The 17,786-nt window shown below is 34.6% G+C and overlaps 1 protein-coding gene across 5 annotated transcripts in view; it reads right to left on the reverse strand.

Annotated features, from left to right (window-relative positions):
• Abca5 (ATP binding cassette subfamily A member 5) overlaps positions 1 to 17,786 on the reverse strand; it is a 72,039-nt gene that overhangs the window by 28,930 nt on the left and 25,323 nt on the right. For all 5 annotated transcript variants that reach the window (XM_013113362.2, XM_013113360.2, XM_013113358.2 and 2 more), the window contains 11 exons: positions 14,879 to 15,067; positions 13,478 to 13,625; positions 12,419 to 12,587; positions 11,674 to 11,732; positions 7,674 to 7,784; positions 6,307 to 6,482; positions 5,635 to 5,754; positions 4,289 to 4,427; positions 3,151 to 3,241; positions 2,831 to 2,970; positions 1,288 to 1,407 (listed from right to left, as the gene is read on the reverse strand). In XM_013113362.2, the coding sequence (XP_012968816.1) occupies positions 1,288 to 1,407; positions 2,831 to 2,970; positions 3,151 to 3,241; positions 4,289 to 4,427; positions 5,635 to 5,754; positions 6,307 to 6,482; positions 7,674 to 7,784; positions 11,674 to 11,732; positions 12,419 to 12,587; positions 13,478 to 13,625; positions 14,879 to 15,067 (1,462 nt within the window). The remainder of the gene's footprint in view (positions 1 to 1,287; positions 1,408 to 2,830; positions 2,971 to 3,150; positions 3,242 to 4,288; positions 4,428 to 5,634; positions 5,755 to 6,306; positions 6,483 to 7,673; positions 7,785 to 11,673; positions 11,733 to 12,418; positions 12,588 to 13,477; positions 13,626 to 14,878; positions 15,068 to 17,786) is intronic.

A 17,786-nucleotide genomic window follows, 5' to 3' on the forward strand; every position in this document is an offset into this window, starting at 1 on the left:
GTACATAGCTCCAGCTCTGCTCTTTGCCATAACACCTACGATGCTCTTGGCAAGGTCACTCCTGTCTTCCTCACTACCAAGCCCCTCATTATCCTGTTTCCAAGCTCTGTTTGCTTTCCTCGCTTTACTCTACATGCTATTTGGCAATTCAATGCCCACTTCTCTTCCCCCCAAAACAACTTTTTCTGAAATTTTACTTCTCTGATCTTTAGTGAAGAAAGAAAACTATGTCAGCCCTGCTTTTGCTCCCTGGCTGCTCACCATCAGCGGTTGCCCTGTTATACCTTTCCATTCTTCCTATCTAGTGTTCTTCCCTATTTCCATTGAACAGCGTCTTTGGGTCTTCAAAATGTCCATCTCTAAAGCTTCAGATACATCTCAAACAGTGAAAACAAAAACTCATTCTACCTTTATATACCCCTATTCCTCTACCCTCAGGAAGTGGCAATCCCACATCAGGTTCTCAGAGCAAAAACTTGAGACTGATTCTTGACTTCCCCTAATAATCCTTGGCAAATCATTATTGCTGAGATCAATACAACTCAAATCCATTCCGTGCAGATTTTATTGCCACTCTAATTCAACCTAACTTGACCTACAAGTTTCCTCACTGTTCTTCTGGTCTTCTTTCATACTACAGTTATCATTCAATAATTAGAAACATTTTTTCAGTGCTGGACATGAAACCCGGAATCTTCAAGATGCCAGACAAGTGCTCTATAACAGAGCAACCTTGCCACCCAAGAATATGTTCACTAAAACACAAATAAGGAACTACTAAGTTTTTCCTTTGTTCTAAACCCTTTGACATTGACTAAACAATTAAAGGAAGCTCTCCTCAGATGTTCAAGAAGCAAAACATGGCCTGGCCTTTGGGCTACTCTGACATCAATGTATACTACTTTCTTTATAGTTCCTGTCATGGTGGCCAGCATTTTCGTACCTCAAAGACATCTAATTAATGTCTCTACACCTGAGAAGTAGAGATTTTCTTTATCTGATACATTTTGTCCTAAAATGTTTACATGTCTGGATTTTTCTGGTAACAGACATCTCAGTTCAAATGTCTTCTTAATAATGTTCTCCCTGACAATAAAACCTTACAAGAATATCATATCATTTCCTTCACAATTTCTGTCACTATTAACAAATAATTCAGCTACCTATTTACTTCTGTCCTTGGTTCCACAAAGCAACACAAACTTCACATGCTTACATAGTTTATTTGCTTATATAATTGTTTATCTTGTCCAGTTAATTGACTGATATTTTTAGCTCTGTTTTTACCTGCTTGGTCAATTTCTGCTTCAACTTCTAGCTTTAAGAATACATCTTCCAATGTTGTCATGGAAACACCATAAGAAATAACACCCAGATTTGAATGAATGTCTAGAGCAGAAAACAACCCTGAAAGAAAGAAAAAAAGAAGTCCAATGGTACAGAACTCTTGTAAGTCATATAGAGGGCTGGAGAGATGGCTCAGAAGGTAAAAGCAAATATGCTCGTACAGAGGACCCAAGTTCAGTTCCTTGCACCAATGTTGGGGTAGCTCACAACTGCCTCTAACTCCAGCTCATGGGAATCTGGTACCTCTGAGAAGCCTCCACAGGCACCTGCAAATGCCCCCACACACACACACATAATCTAAAATAAAATTAATAGAAATTGACCTATAATACCACTCAAAAATAAAACAAATTAGTCTAAGATACATTCAAAAATGGATATAAGCCAGGCATAGTTGTTCATTATCTATGATCTCAGCATTCTATAGGCTGAGGCAAGAGGACTGTCATGAAATTAAGATCACCTGGCACTACATAGTGAGTTCCAAGCTAGCCTGGACTACAGTGTGAGATCTTGTCTCAAAAAAAAAAGAGAAAAAATTAAAATATGATTAAATTTACTTAGCATAGTGGTACTCAAACATTTTGATCTCAGGATACTTTTAACATTATAAATTACAAAGAATACCAAGGAAATTTTATTTATGGAAAAATATCCATTAGAAGTTCAGCATGTTATAAAACAAAATTAATAAACATTTTATAGCACTTAAATGTTAATCATTCTAAATTAAAATAGTTGCCTTATATTTTATTCTGAAATTAGAAATTATTTGAAAATACATACAAAGCCTCTCTATACACATATACACCAAAATAAAACAACAACAACAAAAAAAAACTCAGACATACACATCTTAGCCCTCAGGAAACCTACAACAAATTTTGTCTTTTTTTTTTTTTCAAGACAGGGTTTCTCTGTATTGCCTTTGGAGCCTATCCTGGAACTCACTCTGTAGACCAGGCTGGCCTAGAACTCACAGAGACCTAAGAGCCTCTGACACCCAAGTGCTGGGATTAAAGATGTGTGCGCCGAATATTCTGGCTTTTTTTTTTTTTTGAAACAGGGTCTACCACTGTAGAACTGGCTGGGTTGGCCTGGGACTTGCTCTGCAGACTAGACTGGCCTCACACCTATAGCTGTCCTCTGGCTTGCCGCTGCCTCCTGGTGCTATGATTGCAGAAGAGCACCACCAGACTCAGTCTTAATTTATTTTTTTCTTAACAACATAAACATAATTCTCTTTATTTGCATTAAGTATTTAAATTAACAAATTATAGTCGCATATTATTTGTAAAAAGACAAAAACAAAAAGCATTCCCATTAGTATACAATATTTCAGGTTCAAAGACAAGATAAAGTAGGAAAATTACATGCCCTGGCCAGCTGGGACTATTACACTAAAAAACAATCAAAAGAAGCAATCAAGCAAACCTATTCCCAAAACAAAAGTCCGAGTCAACTACGAAACTGAAAAACATACCTGAAAATTTGTCCATGTCTTTGAAAGGCAAGCTATACACAAGCTGTTGGTCATTCTGTTGCAGTAAGGTAGCTGCAGGTATGTGCTGCCTAACGAGTGAAGAGAGTGATTCTGTGGCACAGTATCTGTCAATATACATGCTAGAGAAAGCCAAAATCATAATTTAATGAGTATTCTATAAACAACCTAAAGTAAATTCTGAATGTTTTAAATAGCATCACTAAACACAGTTAAGGCACAATATAGCAAGACTTAAAAATAGTAACAGTAGATCAAGCACAAATACAAATAGAATATAGTCACAGAAGAACAAATGTTACCTCAGGCGGTAGCCAATTCCCCATTTACTTTTTAGGAAAATTGAAGAACCAACACATTTCAGCATTCCTTGTGATATGACAGCTTTCCTATCTACAAAGGAGAATTCACATTTCAATTGCTAAGTTAATAATAGCATACATCCAAGTATTATATCATTAATCATCACAACAACCTTATACTGAAGACAATAGAATATCATCACCTGTTTTCAGATTAGAATGTTGAGAGAAGACAAATATAGATTGTTTAGGCATATTTCACATAGCTACTAACATAAGACTCCAGAGTATATACTCCACATAACTTAGACTCTTCCTAAAGAAACTTATAATACAGGAGTTTTCCTGATTCCTGTGTAACCAGATGTACCAAAAAAAAAGGATGCATAGTAACAAGAATAAAAAACGTTAGTTCATTGGATTCTTTTCACTTGAGATACTGCTGAAGAGATGAGTTAACTTCTCCATTTATTATACTAAAGAAGCTGCTAGAAAAAGAAATTATATTAGTTGAAACTCTCAGACCTTTGTTCTAGATGTTAAAAACCAATTCTTTCTTAAACCTGAACTATATATGTGCGCACACGCGCACACACACACACACACACACACACACACACACACAAAGCCACGAGCATGCATGTATGTGTGCACACGTGCTCACAAAATATAGTTTATGCTGAGTGCTTGTTTTCCTTTAGGGAATCTACAATTGTTCTATATTAGGAAAAGTAACTCTATGACCAGTACCCACAGGAATCACGGACACTGAGTCTCTAATAAACTGGAAGACAATATTTCATAAATGTGGTTACAAGTAAATTATGAATTGTGAATCTTGTACCTGGCTTCCTCCAGATTGTGCCTTATTGTGATTTAGCCCTTTGCTAATTTTGCTTCACAGTCTTTTGCTATAATAAATTAATATATAATATATGATGAGTATGATAATATGAAATACAAGATGATTTGAGAAACACCGAACACAGAAATATATAATTCTTAGGTTTAAAAAACTTTTGTTTAAAATGCACACCATTAGAAAATTATTTATTTATTCTTCAGGATTTAGCATTTCCATGTTTATCTCCCTTCAGGCTTGTGACCTTATCTTTTAAAAGTAAAGCAAAAATCTCACCAGCAAGAATGTCAGCTTCATCCATAAAATGAGTACTGAATAGTGTCACTCTGTTAGCTTTCCTGTATTTTAAAAGATTCCAAACAATGTGACGAGAACAGGGGTCCATTCCTGCTGTTGGTTCATCTAGCAGTAGTATCTGAGCGAACACGGGTATAAAAAAAGCAAAAAAACAAAAACAAAAAAAACCCACAAATATTTAAAATTCATATGGATATGGGAAAATGTCTCTATCTCAAGTTAATATTTTCACCCAAAAATCTGTTTTTCACTCTTACATAAAGTTTGTGTAAATGTTTAAAATTGTTAAGTGAATATTTTCCCTGGTTACTTACATATAAGACACTGGTCTGACTTGGACAAAGTGGCAAATATGAAATATATTGCTACATGTAATTGAATCTGTGTTTATATTGCAATTGATTATTTAGAGGATGTTTTTTATCATTCCAAGGGAAGCATTTTGGGGTGGGGAAATTTTTCTTTCTATTTGTTTTTAAAGATGTATTTACTTATTTTGTATTCAGTGTTCTGCCTGCACATATGCCTTCAGACCAGAAGAGGGCATCAGATCATCAGATGGTTGCAAGTCACCATGTGGTTACTGAGAATTGAACTCAGGACCTCTGGAAGAACAGTGATCCATCTATCCAGCCCCTTTCTTTTTTTTTTTTTTTTTTTTTTTTTTTTGAGGGGAACTTTTTATTAAGAGAGACTCTTACTATGTAGTCTAGACTGGAATTGAACTCATGATCTTTCTGATGCATGGGTACCTCGTTTTTTCCTTCAAGTTTTTTTTTTTAATTTAAAAAACATGATAGTGGGTGCTAGCAGAAAGCCCTGGTAATAAAAATTTGGAGTCCATCCTGATCCCATGCTACAGTAGAAAGGTTCTCTGTCATAAGCACACACATAAGTTTTTTAACTATGTGCAAGACAAAGTTGCTTCTCTTTCTATGGGCTAGAGAACATCATAGAACAAACATGTACTATCAGTGTACCTGGATAGTAGCTAATTTAATTATCCCTTTATTTTTTGTCATTTTAACTTTTTAAAAATTGTATTTATCATTTTATACCTATAGGTATTTTGTAAAATGTATGTACATCTGTGCACTGTATATATGCCTGGTGCCCCAGAGGCCAGAAAAGTGTATCAGCTCCTCCTGAAACTGGACTGAGAAACAGCTGTGAGTTGCAATGTGGATGCTGGGAATTAAACACAGGTCTCCTGGAAGAGCAGCCAGTGCTCTTAACCACTGAGTCTTATCTCTAACACCATAACTTTCTTTTCTATCTAATAAAATTTTAAATTATCTCATCAGTGAAATTAACATTGTATTTACCTTTGGATTCCCAAGAACTGCAATTCCTAAAGACAGCTTTCTTTTTTGGCCACCACTCAATTTTTTTGCTTGGTTATCTTTGATGGCTTGCATGTCCAAATCCAGCAAAACCTTTTGCACCTGTGTGAACAGGTGTAAACAATGTTATTTTAACAACCATCTCATTTCCATAATCATCAAAATTAGTTCAAAATATTAAACTTTGAAGTACCATTTTAAGCATCATTTAAACAGTATAATTTTTAAACTAATTTTAAAATCAACTTTAAAATGTTAGGATGTGCTTAATTTTTACAAATACCATACACAATTCTTAAAATAATAAGTAACAAGGTTCTTGGGGGAAGTCTGTTTCAATTTTGTACCTTGCTGGGTAATGGGAAAGGAAGAGCTGAGTCTGAGGTTCTGTGTGTACTGAGGCAAGGGAGCAGAGGGGTGAAGGCAGAGCAGATGAGAGGCAGGGAGGGAAAGTAAGCACCCTCCAGATGAAAAATGAGTTATTCACATGTGCTAAGGTATGCACGCCTAGTTCATCTAATTCTTCATATTTTCTGTTTACTGGCCCAGGTAGGTTTTATATGTTTAGATTTTCAAGCATATTTATTGTACAATTGTTACAAAGTATATTAATTTATAGGAAATACAGTGATGGCTTATATATGGATAACATACTTCTTGTATTATATTGTTGGCTGGAATTCCTTTGATTGAAGCCAAAATTGATAAATTTTCTTCTACTGTCAAAACATCAAAGTTTATATCTAACTGTGGACAAATGCCAATCATTTTTCTTGCTTCAAACATCTCATCTATTTCAGAGACTCTGTGTCCATATATAGAAGCAAACCCTAAAAGCAAAATATTTATATTTACATTAAAGACATTGAGTGTTAAAAATGCATGTTTTGATGTACCTAATAGGTTACTCATTTTGTTACAACATATACCCAAAGCCAGAACTAATATAAATTTGGAAGATTAACATATTTTCATTTCAATAGTATTGGCGGTATGTTTTCATCTATACTTCAAACTCACTTTCCTTCATTTCCAGGCCATATTATATAATGGAAAGAGCAGTAAACTACAAGCTAATATGAAATACCAATATAACTACAGTGACACTGTTTATATTTATGGTTCATAAAGATTTCTTCCACCTCCAGATACTATAAGATAATGAAGGGAGATCTACAAATTTTACACAAGCTGGTTGTATGCTCTTGAACATAATAATGTCTTGGCCTCCAGCTTTCTTATTATCTCAACTGAATGATGATAATATGCTCCACTTACAAACTGTTAAATCACATATGGAGAATTTTAACAAAAGTCATATGTGTAAAGTGTAAGATGCTATGACTAATGTCAGAGAACACTGCAAGTAAAAACAAAGAACAAGTCACACTAAGATCAAGTCTCATCTACAAAGCTGATATGCAGATTCATATAACCTGGCCTTTTTTTGATAAAATTAATTTCCCTGACACACTACTCAGTAATTGCAGAAACATGGAAGACTCCACACAACAGCCGACACCTATAAAATAACCCCAGATTTAGGTTATGCTTTGAGGTACTGCTCCTAAAGTTTTATTTTAGAAAATAGTTTTAACATTTAGCATTCTTTCCTTCAGCTGCATATTGAAATATTTGGTTTTTTCCCAATGTCAATTTACTTTCCAATTAGTTACTTAATGGTTTATTTTTCCATGAAAATACGGAACAAAAATATGTATACATATAAACATGTGATAGAAATAAGTATATAAAATAAATAAAAAGTAAATCAAAATAGTTAAAATTTTAATTTTTTTACTTGATTAAATACCATGGGACCAATTTTTTTATTTAAAAAAAAATGAGTGCATACAATAAAAAAAACTTCTTAATAGATACAGAAATAGCTATTCCAGATCATTAACACCAATCATCAAGTATAGAATGTAAAGAGGACAAATAATTGTTTTCATACCGTGACTCCTTTGTTAATAATGCTTTAAAAAATTTAAGATTTTTTTAAATGGAAAAACTCTTACCATCAGATGGAGGGCACAATCCACAAAGAATATTCATCAGTGTACTTTTCCCTGTTCCACTATGGCCCAGTAATGCAGTAATTTGACCTTCATATATGTCAAATGACAAATCTAGTTCAAGGAGAAAAAAAAGAACACCAAATGTGGTTTTTATTTTGTTCAGCTATGTAAGGCAACTCGTAATTCCAAGCAATATTAAGAAAGACAAATTTCAACACATGAAGTTAACAACATACTTTAAGCAGGTTAAGTAGACTCAACATAGTCAGTGGTATGGACAGTAGGAAATGTAAACTGTTAATGATTTGTTCTGACACTAAAATTTAAAGGCTTACGCAAAATATTTGAACTTTTCTGTGTATTGACCTTTAAGAATTGTCAAAGAAATTAAAACAAAAATTTATCTCACGGAGGTATATGAAGATATCTTAAAGACAGTGGGAAAAAAAAAAGAACAAAGCAAGGAATTGATGCCAGAAGCACAGGAAAGGCTAAGAGAATACTTAAAAGGTTCCATTGTAAGTGTACTTTATCTTATTTTATGTGCACAGATGTTTTGCCTGCTTATGTATTAGATCCCTTGGAAGTGCAGCTACAGACCACTGTGAACTATAGGTGCTGGGACCTGAATCCAGATCCTCTGGAAACAAAGCCAGTGTTCCTAACTACTAAGTCATCTATCTCTCCAGCCCTAATGGTTCAATTTAATGAATTATGTATAACCAGATGAATATGCAAACAGCTGGAGGACAGCAATGAACAGCTGAAATGATAAAACAGGAATGAACTAGTCAAGAAATAGCCCTAGACTAAAAGAAAGCTCCTGGCAGGGGGCTTCACTGCTCACTCACCATGCAAGGCTGACTAACTGATTAGAACGTCCATGATCCGGAGACGCTGAAAGGTTGCAGGTCCAGAACCTAATTATAATTTATCTTGGGCTACCGTGAGCCCCTGTAATAGCCATTCCCTTCCCTCCTCTGTGTTTGACCTAACATCCCTGTGACTAACAGGAAAAATCCTTTGGAACATATTAATAGATAACTAGCTTCCACTAACCAAAGCTAAGAGTATATCAGATGGCACCCGAGGCCTGTAGCAGCCCAATTCCCTGCTTTATAATTGAAAAGTGCCTTTACTGTTGAGTTTCTGTATTTTGCTACTACCCTAGAACACACAATCTGGGATCCTCTAAACCAGTGTTCCTGGCCACGGTCACTCCTATTTGGCTGCAGAATAAACTCTCCTAATCCTCTGAGTGAGAGCAGGGTTTCTGCATGCACAGCAGAAATGTAAAAAGGAGCAGGAGGGAAGTCTCATGCCCCAAGTCAGTAACCCAGGTTAATGTGGAGGTGAGTCAGTCGGGTGGGTCACTAGGGTGGCAGAGAGAAGAGTTCAAGACCATACTAAGACTGTATAGCAAAACCTTGTTTCTTGAAAACCAAATTAAAATTGTAGGATTTTTTTTAGTATAATGTAGGAGATGATTCACTAAGAGACTTCTAACAAGATCATGACTTAACTGTCTCAGAGGAGCTCAAAGTAATATACCAATAATCTGTGCACACATATATGTGCACACAAACCTATGTCAGTAAAGTATATATTTCCTATATGCCCATTACTATACATAATGAGTATTTGAAATTTTAATTATCTCATTGTGATTTTAATTTGTATTGCCATAATGAGTAATAACATCTAACATAATTTCATGTACTGATATGCAATCCATTTTTCCTCACTGGTAAAACATTTGTTTAAATATGTTGTCCACTTATTCCATGGTGTCTTAGCATCAGGAAGCTGTCAATTTGACACAGTTCCAAGTTTTTTGAGAGTCTAAAGTGGTAGAATGCCTCCCTCAGATTGGCCTGTGGACATGCCTGCGTGGTTCACTCTTGTTGGTTGGTATGGGAGGGCCCAACCCACAGTGGGCGGTGCCATGAGCCAGGGACAAAAGCCTGTATGCAGTGTTCCTCCATGGTTTTGGCTTCAGCTCCTACTTATATTCCTGTCTTGACTTCCTTCAATGATGGACTGAAGTGTAAGATGAAATAAAACCTTTCTTGCCCAGGTTGCTTTTGCTCATTGTGTTTATCGCAGCAACAAGAAATGAACTAGAACATATAGTCTGTTGTTTTCTTATTTTTGAATTTTAATAGCACTTTCTAATACTCTAGATACAAGTGCTTTGTTGGAGGACCTTTCTTCCAATCTATTATTTTTTTCATTTCCTTAGCAGTGTCTTACAAAGAGCATACAACTTTAATTTTCAATCAGTAACAGTCTGTGCTTTTGGAGCCATACCTATAAAACTTTTGTTTAGCAAAGTCTCAAAATATTTCTCGTAGGCTGGGCAGTGGTAGTGCATGCCTTTGATCCCAGCACTTGGGAGGCAGAGGCAGTTGGATCTCTGTGAGTTTGAGACCAGCATGGTCTACAAGAGCTAGTTCCAGGACAGCCTCCAAAGCTACACAGGAAATCCTGTCTCAAAAAAAAACAGGCAAAAAATATATTTCTCCTAGTTTTAGTTCTTTAAGTTTTATTGTCATAAGTTTTGTATTTGGTTGTATGACCCACTTTTCACTAGGTTTTTTATACAATGCTCAACATGAATCATAATTCATATTTTTCTAGTTTTGTTTTAAACTTTATTGAAAATTTAATTGTCCATAAAAATACAGTATTTCTGGGCTGGAGATGGCTCACAACCAAAATGTAACATTTCTGTATTCTCTATTTCACTGATTTCACTCTTTCTTTCATACCAAAAAGAAGTCTTGATTACTATAATCTTGAAACAAGGAAATGCTAAACTCCAAATTTGTTTGGGGAATTCTAAGTCATTTGATTTATATATAACTTTAGAATCCACTTTTCAAAATGAACAAAAAGTCTAATAGAATTCTGACAGAGTGTGACTCTTCCAACACTTAAACATGGCATTTCTGCCTTGTCTAAACTTTTGTCAAAAATGTTCTGTACTTCTTAAGATACAAATCTTTACATTCTTGTCAGATTTATCTAAAGTGCATATTTTAATGCTACAGTGAATACTTATTACTTTAATTTTCATTTATTTAATAGTAGAATGCAGACATGTAATTGATTTTTATATGTTTATCTTGTATCCTATCAACTTTCTAAAGACATTTTTAGTTTCACTATATTTATTACAGAGATTGATCATTTCATCTGCAAATAAGTTGATTTCACTGGTTCCTTTACAACCTGGGTATCATTTATTCTTTCTCTTGTTTCTTGGCATTGACAATAACTTCCAGTTGAGTAGCTCATACTGGATGCTATAGCTAACCTTAAATGTTAAGTAAAATAATTAAGAATCATTCCTCATTAATGGCACTGCATCCAGAAATTATAGACTCATATCTAAAGACTAATTTAAGTGAAGAATTTGCTTATGCTCATGAAAGCACACTGTTCAGAACCAAAAGGTAAACTTCAGATTACAATAGGATATTTGAATTCCATTATCTAACTAAGGTCATAAACCTAAATATTGAAAATGAAAAACTTAAATAGGTACTTTAGAAAAAAGAACATTCAAAATGCCCAAAGAAGGAATGGTAAATTGCATTATATTAATGGATCAATGTAAAATAAAACCATACTATCATACCAATGTACTCTATCAGACTAAAGTCACATAAATTAAAAATGTCAGTGTATGTGTATTTTACTGATCCTGGAAGACTCTGACACATTGCTAAAAGATAACTAATATGTATTCATGTGTACAATAATAAAGTGTAAAAGAAAAGAATATAAACTGGTTCAAATTATTAGGTATTTTCATGTTAACAGGTATCATTTTCTGGCTTTACTAGCTTCCTTGTTATAAATTTTATTATCAACATCAGACACATAAAGTACCTATAATAGTAAGACACAAAAAAAATCAAAGCAGGTAAGTTTAACTTCTCCATTTCTACTACGATGCTGCTATAGACTTAGCTCTGGGCAGCAAGCTACTTACTTCTCAAAGCCTCCACATTTTCATTTTTTTTTCTATAGGCCTTCTGAATACCACTTATTCTGAAAAACACAGATTTATATTAAAAGTATACACAAAAAATTATGATAACATGTGTTTATACATTATGATATTTTTATCCAAGATGCCTTAATGCTTTAAGACATAGCTTTTAAATTCTGAACTAGACATACATCTCTAGCAATATAAGATGCTCTCTAAAGTATTAAGACAGTGATGTACCCACATACTTGGATAACAGATATGCAAATTTTGAGGAAAAATGGATGGGATATTTTATAAGCACATGTTCAAAACAAGAATAAATCTGCATTCTTGTACAAAAATAGAGGAAAGAAAAGGTTGAAATATTTAATAGGGAAAAATAATAAACCACCTTCCTGCTAAAACAAAAATCCAAAGAAAACTGACATTAAGGTCACAGTTATCCTAGCAGCTATGAAAGTAAACTGATGAGCTCCATTTTATGCATCATTCACCCATTTTCATGCTGAGACAACTTTTAAGTAAACACTTGTTCCAAGGAGTTTACAGATTCATCTTTCACTAATTGCTTTTTACACTAATAAAGGGGATATAAACTAGATGTCATTTCATGTCATCAATATCAACCTACCTACAAATATGATTTTTCTCATTCCATATATTTAATGATAGCAAAACATAGGATTTAAATGTCACAATTTCCATCAGCAGTACTAGCTATACTTTCGAAAATGAATCATACCTTATAGCTTCTTTTCCTACAAATTCTGAAGAAACAGGCTCAACAATTTCACTAAGACTAATATTCCCATTGATGTTGCCCTCTGATAGCTCCTTGTAACTTCTTTTGGTTTTTGACCAATACGATGGTTTTAGAAAGTATAAAGATGATCTCCTTAAGCCAAATTCCCCTAAAAATTGAAATTTAAAACTGAGTTATAAAAAATTATTCCTGAAAGCATTTTTAAAGTCATAGTAAATAACCTCATTTTAATTTGAAAAGTCTTATTAGATGGGTGTGACAGCACACACATTGACTCGTAGCGCTTAGAAAACAGAGGCAGACAGATTCTGAGTTTAAAGCCAGCAGAAACCCCACATCAAGTTCCAGGCCAGAAAAAATTACAGAGTAAGACCTTGTCTCAAAAAATAATAGTAATAATTAATTAAATAAAGTCATATTAAATAGTATTTACCATATTAGACAGACCTGGAATATAGAAAAAAATGTATTGAGAAACTCAAGAACATGGTAAAGATAAAAGGTGACATGGTCAACCCTGAGATCATATGCACATATCACTAAGGGACTTAGGCATTTAGATAGATATTTGGATAGACAGAGAGAAAGACAGATATAACTATAACAAAAAGAGGTCATGAATTTGGGGGGGGGCATGAAAAGAGTTGGAGGGAGTAAAATGAAAGGGGGCATGAAGTAATTGTATTTTCATTTTTAAAAATTAAATTTTTAAAAGCTGAAAAAAAGTGTTTGGAGTTACAAGATTGCTTCATAGTTTTGACCTTAAAGGGTAAAATAAAATAGTTTAAAAAGATTAACATAAAAAGGATAGGGTTGTGAATTTCAAAACAAACATCTCTCTTGTTACACAATCTCCTTATTTTCACTAGTGGCTAATAAATATACAACATGATATATATTGTGACTATATGCATATAATATTACTTAAAAGCAAATTAAACCATCAATGACTTAAAATACTCGAACAGGGGTTAAAAGTTAAACTGATCCTATATGAGCAATATTACTTTAGAATCTTTATAGTAGCCAACCACATACCTGGAATGACTTGATCAAGATAGACAGCCAGGAGGACATAGAATACACTATCAAGAGCTAGCATGATAATAGTAATGATTAGAGGAGAGGGGCCTTCGGTCAAATTAGAAAATAAGGCACCTTCATTAAAATCTTCTAAATGCATGACCTGAAAACAAAAACACCAACTTTATTCCCTAAAAAATGATTAGAACAGAGCTAATGCTACTAAGCATAATTCATTCTATCCAGAGTGACATTAACAAAACTATTTAAAAAGTAATTAGTAACATACTCTCATAAGGAAAACAGTAAGGACCACCAAAAAAAAGTTTATCTAAAGTATTCATTTAATTGTGGTTTCTATTGTGTGCGAGGTTTTTTTTTGTTTGTTTGTTTTGTTTTTGAGATATGGTCTCTCTATGTAAACTGGACTGACCTTGATTTCACAGAGATCTGCCTGCCTCTGCCTCCTGATTAAAGAATTTAAAGGTGTGCTGAGATTAAAGGAATGTGCCAACATGCCTGCATATTAATTCTTTTTTGTCCCAGTCTGTGCTTCTTAAGCTTGTATGCAACAGTATAGTCTCAAAGTGTGTAACAATAACTCTTAAGTTTCAAGTAATTAATACATTTATAAATAATCTACTGTAATGTTACTTCATAAAACATCTACAAAACATCAAAACAAATCACACATAATAACTGACTTTGTCCTATCATATAGTTACTTATTTTTTTAATTTGACTCTGACTGCACATGTAAGAAAAATAAAAAAATTAAATTTATAACATAAATAGTCTTAATTTAAATCTTTTTATTTCACATATACAGGTGTTTTGCCTTAATGTATAACTGGACACCGTGTATGTGCTCTAAGAAGCAAAAAGGAGCATCAGATCCCTGTAACTACAATAATAGACACTTGAAAGCCATCGTGTGGGTGCAAGGAACTGGACTTTGAACCTCTAGAAAAGTAGCTAATTCTCTTAACCACTAAGACATTTGTCCTGCCCCTAATTCTAAATATTATTTAGATGAATGACAATTCCATAGTTCCTACATCAATACAACCTACCACACACACCTAACATTTTATTATTTTACACATGGCAACTTTGTTCTTTCCATACACAATTTTCTGCTCAGTGCTCTGAAATAAATTCGAAAGTGCTTATAACAGAGCAATGAAGATTATTTGGAATTCAAACCAGTGACTTCTAATAAACTGAGTTATTACACTGAAACAGTCAAGGGACACACTAAAGCAAAAACTGAAGAACTTGTAAGCAAGATATTTAAGTGAAAACTTAAAATTGGAAACATTCTAAGTGGTAGTAGATATAATACATACTCTAATTTCTTTCAAACTAGAAAAAAGAGAAAGTACTTGGTGAATGAAAGATGGATAGATTACCTACCTGGGCAATGCCAATCAGAAAGGTACACTGACAGAAAGGACTGAAGAGCCACACTAGTGATTTGGGGAAGTTTTCCATGAGGACTATCAAAAGGCCAACAAATCCAAATGCCACAGTGACAAAAAACTCAACTGCTCCCACGTGTTTTGATTTTTTAAAAAGAGGTGTCAGCATTAAAGCAAAAAACACCTAAAAAGCATAAATGTTAAGGTTAATGTATAACTCATATACACTGACACAAAAGCAAAATTAAGTTTTTGTGAAAGCAAGTTGTGAAAGAAACTATAGCTGTTAAAATATAATTTCTAAATGTTACAGGAAGAAGCTTTGTATTCACAAAAAGTAATACACATTTAAAATTTTTTCTCCACTTTATAATTATTTTTTTTCATTTTAGAAACAATCTTCGCCTTCCAGGCCCCAAACTCCAGCGATCCCAGCCAGCCAGGTGAGCTTGGGTCTCACAGGAGGACACACCCCATCCTCCGCCCGACCACCCATCCCCTCCCTCGATATTCCGGGGCCACTCCTGGCATCCAGAAGACCCGCCCACACAGGAAAGACATCAGCCCTTCCAGGCCCCAAACTCCAACAATCCCAGCCAGCCAGGAAAGACATCAGCCCTTCCAGGCCCCAAACTCCGACGATCCCAGTCAGCTTCAGGAAGGAAGGAGACCAGTGGAGACAGAAAGACCCCACCAGCACCCACGGGAAGAAGAAATGGGAAGAAGACAGAATAAGAGCTCACTCAGCAATCAAAAGACTAACATGACTCCACCAGAATCTAGGGAACCAACACCAGCAAGACCTTAAAAGCACTACATAGATGAAGCAGAGGAGACAGACCTTAAAAATCATTTTATGAAGATGATAGAGACCCTCAAAGAAGAAACGAGGAAATCCCTTAAAGAAATAGAGGGAAAAAAAACAAAAAAAATCCATGAAATGGGGGAAAAAATTCAAGAAATAGACAAATCTCTCAAAGAATCTAAAGAGTACCAAGAAAAAACAACCAAACAAATGAAGGAAAAACTCAAACAGTTGAAAGATTGAAAGCTGAAATAGAAACAATGAAGAAAACACAGAAGGAGGGGATGATGGAAACGGAAAAGCTGGGTAAACGATCAGGAACTACAGATGCAAGTATCACCAATAGAATACAAGAGATAGAAGAGAGAATCTCAGGTGTTGAAGACTCATTAGAGGACATAGAGTCGTCAACCAAAGAAAATCTCAAAACCAACAAATCCTTAACACAAAATATCCAGGAAATATGGGACACCGTGAAGAAGCCAAACCTGAGAATAAAAGGTATAGAAGAAGGAGAAGAAATACAGCTCAAAGGTACAGAAAACATATTCAACAAAATCACAGAAGAAAACTTCCCTAACCTAAAGAAGGATATGCCTATGAAAATACAAAAATCTTACAGAACACCAAATAGGCTGGACCAGAAAAAGAAGTCACCTCGCCATATAATAATCAAAACATCAAACCTACAGAATAAAGAGAAAATATTAAGAGTAGCTAAAGAAAAAGGCCAAGTAACATATAAAGGCAGACATATCCGAATTACACCTGACTTCTCAATGGAAACGATGAAAGCCAGAAGATCCTGGACAGATGTCCTACAAACGCTAAGGGAACAAGGATGCCAGCCCAGACTACTATATCCAGCAAAGCTTTCAATTACCATAGATGGAGAAAACAAAATATTCCATGACAAAGCCAGATTTAAACAATACATGTCCATGAATCCAGCTCTACAGAAAGTGCTAGAAGGAAAACCTAGATCCAAGGAAGATAACTACACACACAAAGACACAGGCAATATATAATCCCACTTTACAAAACACCAAAAGAAAAAGGGAGGAGAAACTACACAAAATAACTTCACTACCAATAAATCAAGCACAAACAAGAATCATCAATCAATGGTCATTGATATCCCTCAATGTCAACGGCCTCAACTTGCCTATAAAAAGACACAGACTAGCAAAATGGATACGAAGACAGAACCCATCCTTCTGCTGCATACAAGAAACACATCTCAACATCAAAGACATATGGTATCTCAGGGTAAAGGGTTGGGAAAAGATTTTCCAATCAAACGGGCCCAAGAAACAAGCGGGTATAGCAATCCTAATATCTAACAAACTAGAATTCAAATTAAAATCAATCAAAAGAGATGAAGGACATTTCATATTCATCAAAGGAAAAGTCCATCAAGATGAAGTCTCAATTTTAAACATCTACACCCCAAATACAAAGGCACCTACATTTGTGAAAGAAACATTACCAAAGCTCAAATTGCACATAAAATCTCACACACTAATAGTAGGAGGCTTCAACACTCCGCTCTGACTGCTAGACAGGACCTCCAGACAGAAACTTAACAAAGAAACAAAAGAACTAATAGAAGTTATGACCCAACTGGGTTTAACAGACATCTATAGAACATTCTACCCAAACACAAAGGGATATAACTTCTTCTCAGCGCCACATGGAATCTTCTCTAAAATTGACCACATAATAGGAAACATAGCAAATCTCCACAGATATGAAAAAATTGGAATAACCCCCTGTATCTTCTCAGACCACCATGCATTAAAATTAGAATTCAACAATAACACAAATCGCCGAAACCCTACAAACTCATGGAAACTGAACAATGCTCAATTGCACCATCCCTGGGTAAAGGAAGAAATACAAAAAGAAATTAAAGACTTCCTGGAATTCAATGAGAATGAAGACACAACATATGCAAACCTATGGGACACTTTGAAAGCAGTGCTGAGAGGAAAGTTCATAGCACTAAGTGCCCACATAAAGAAACTGGAGAACAGTCATACTAGAGAATTAATAGCACAGCTGAACGTTATAGAAAAAAAAGAAGCAAACTCACCCA

Source organism: Mesocricetus auratus, unplaced genomic scaffold (genome assembly GCF_017639785.1).
Source record: "Mesocricetus auratus isolate SY011 unplaced genomic scaffold, BCM_Maur_2.0 Super-Scaffold_100007, whole genome shotgun sequence".
NCBI classification, from domain to species: domain Eukaryota; kingdom Metazoa; phylum Chordata; class Mammalia; order Rodentia; family Cricetidae; genus Mesocricetus; species Mesocricetus auratus.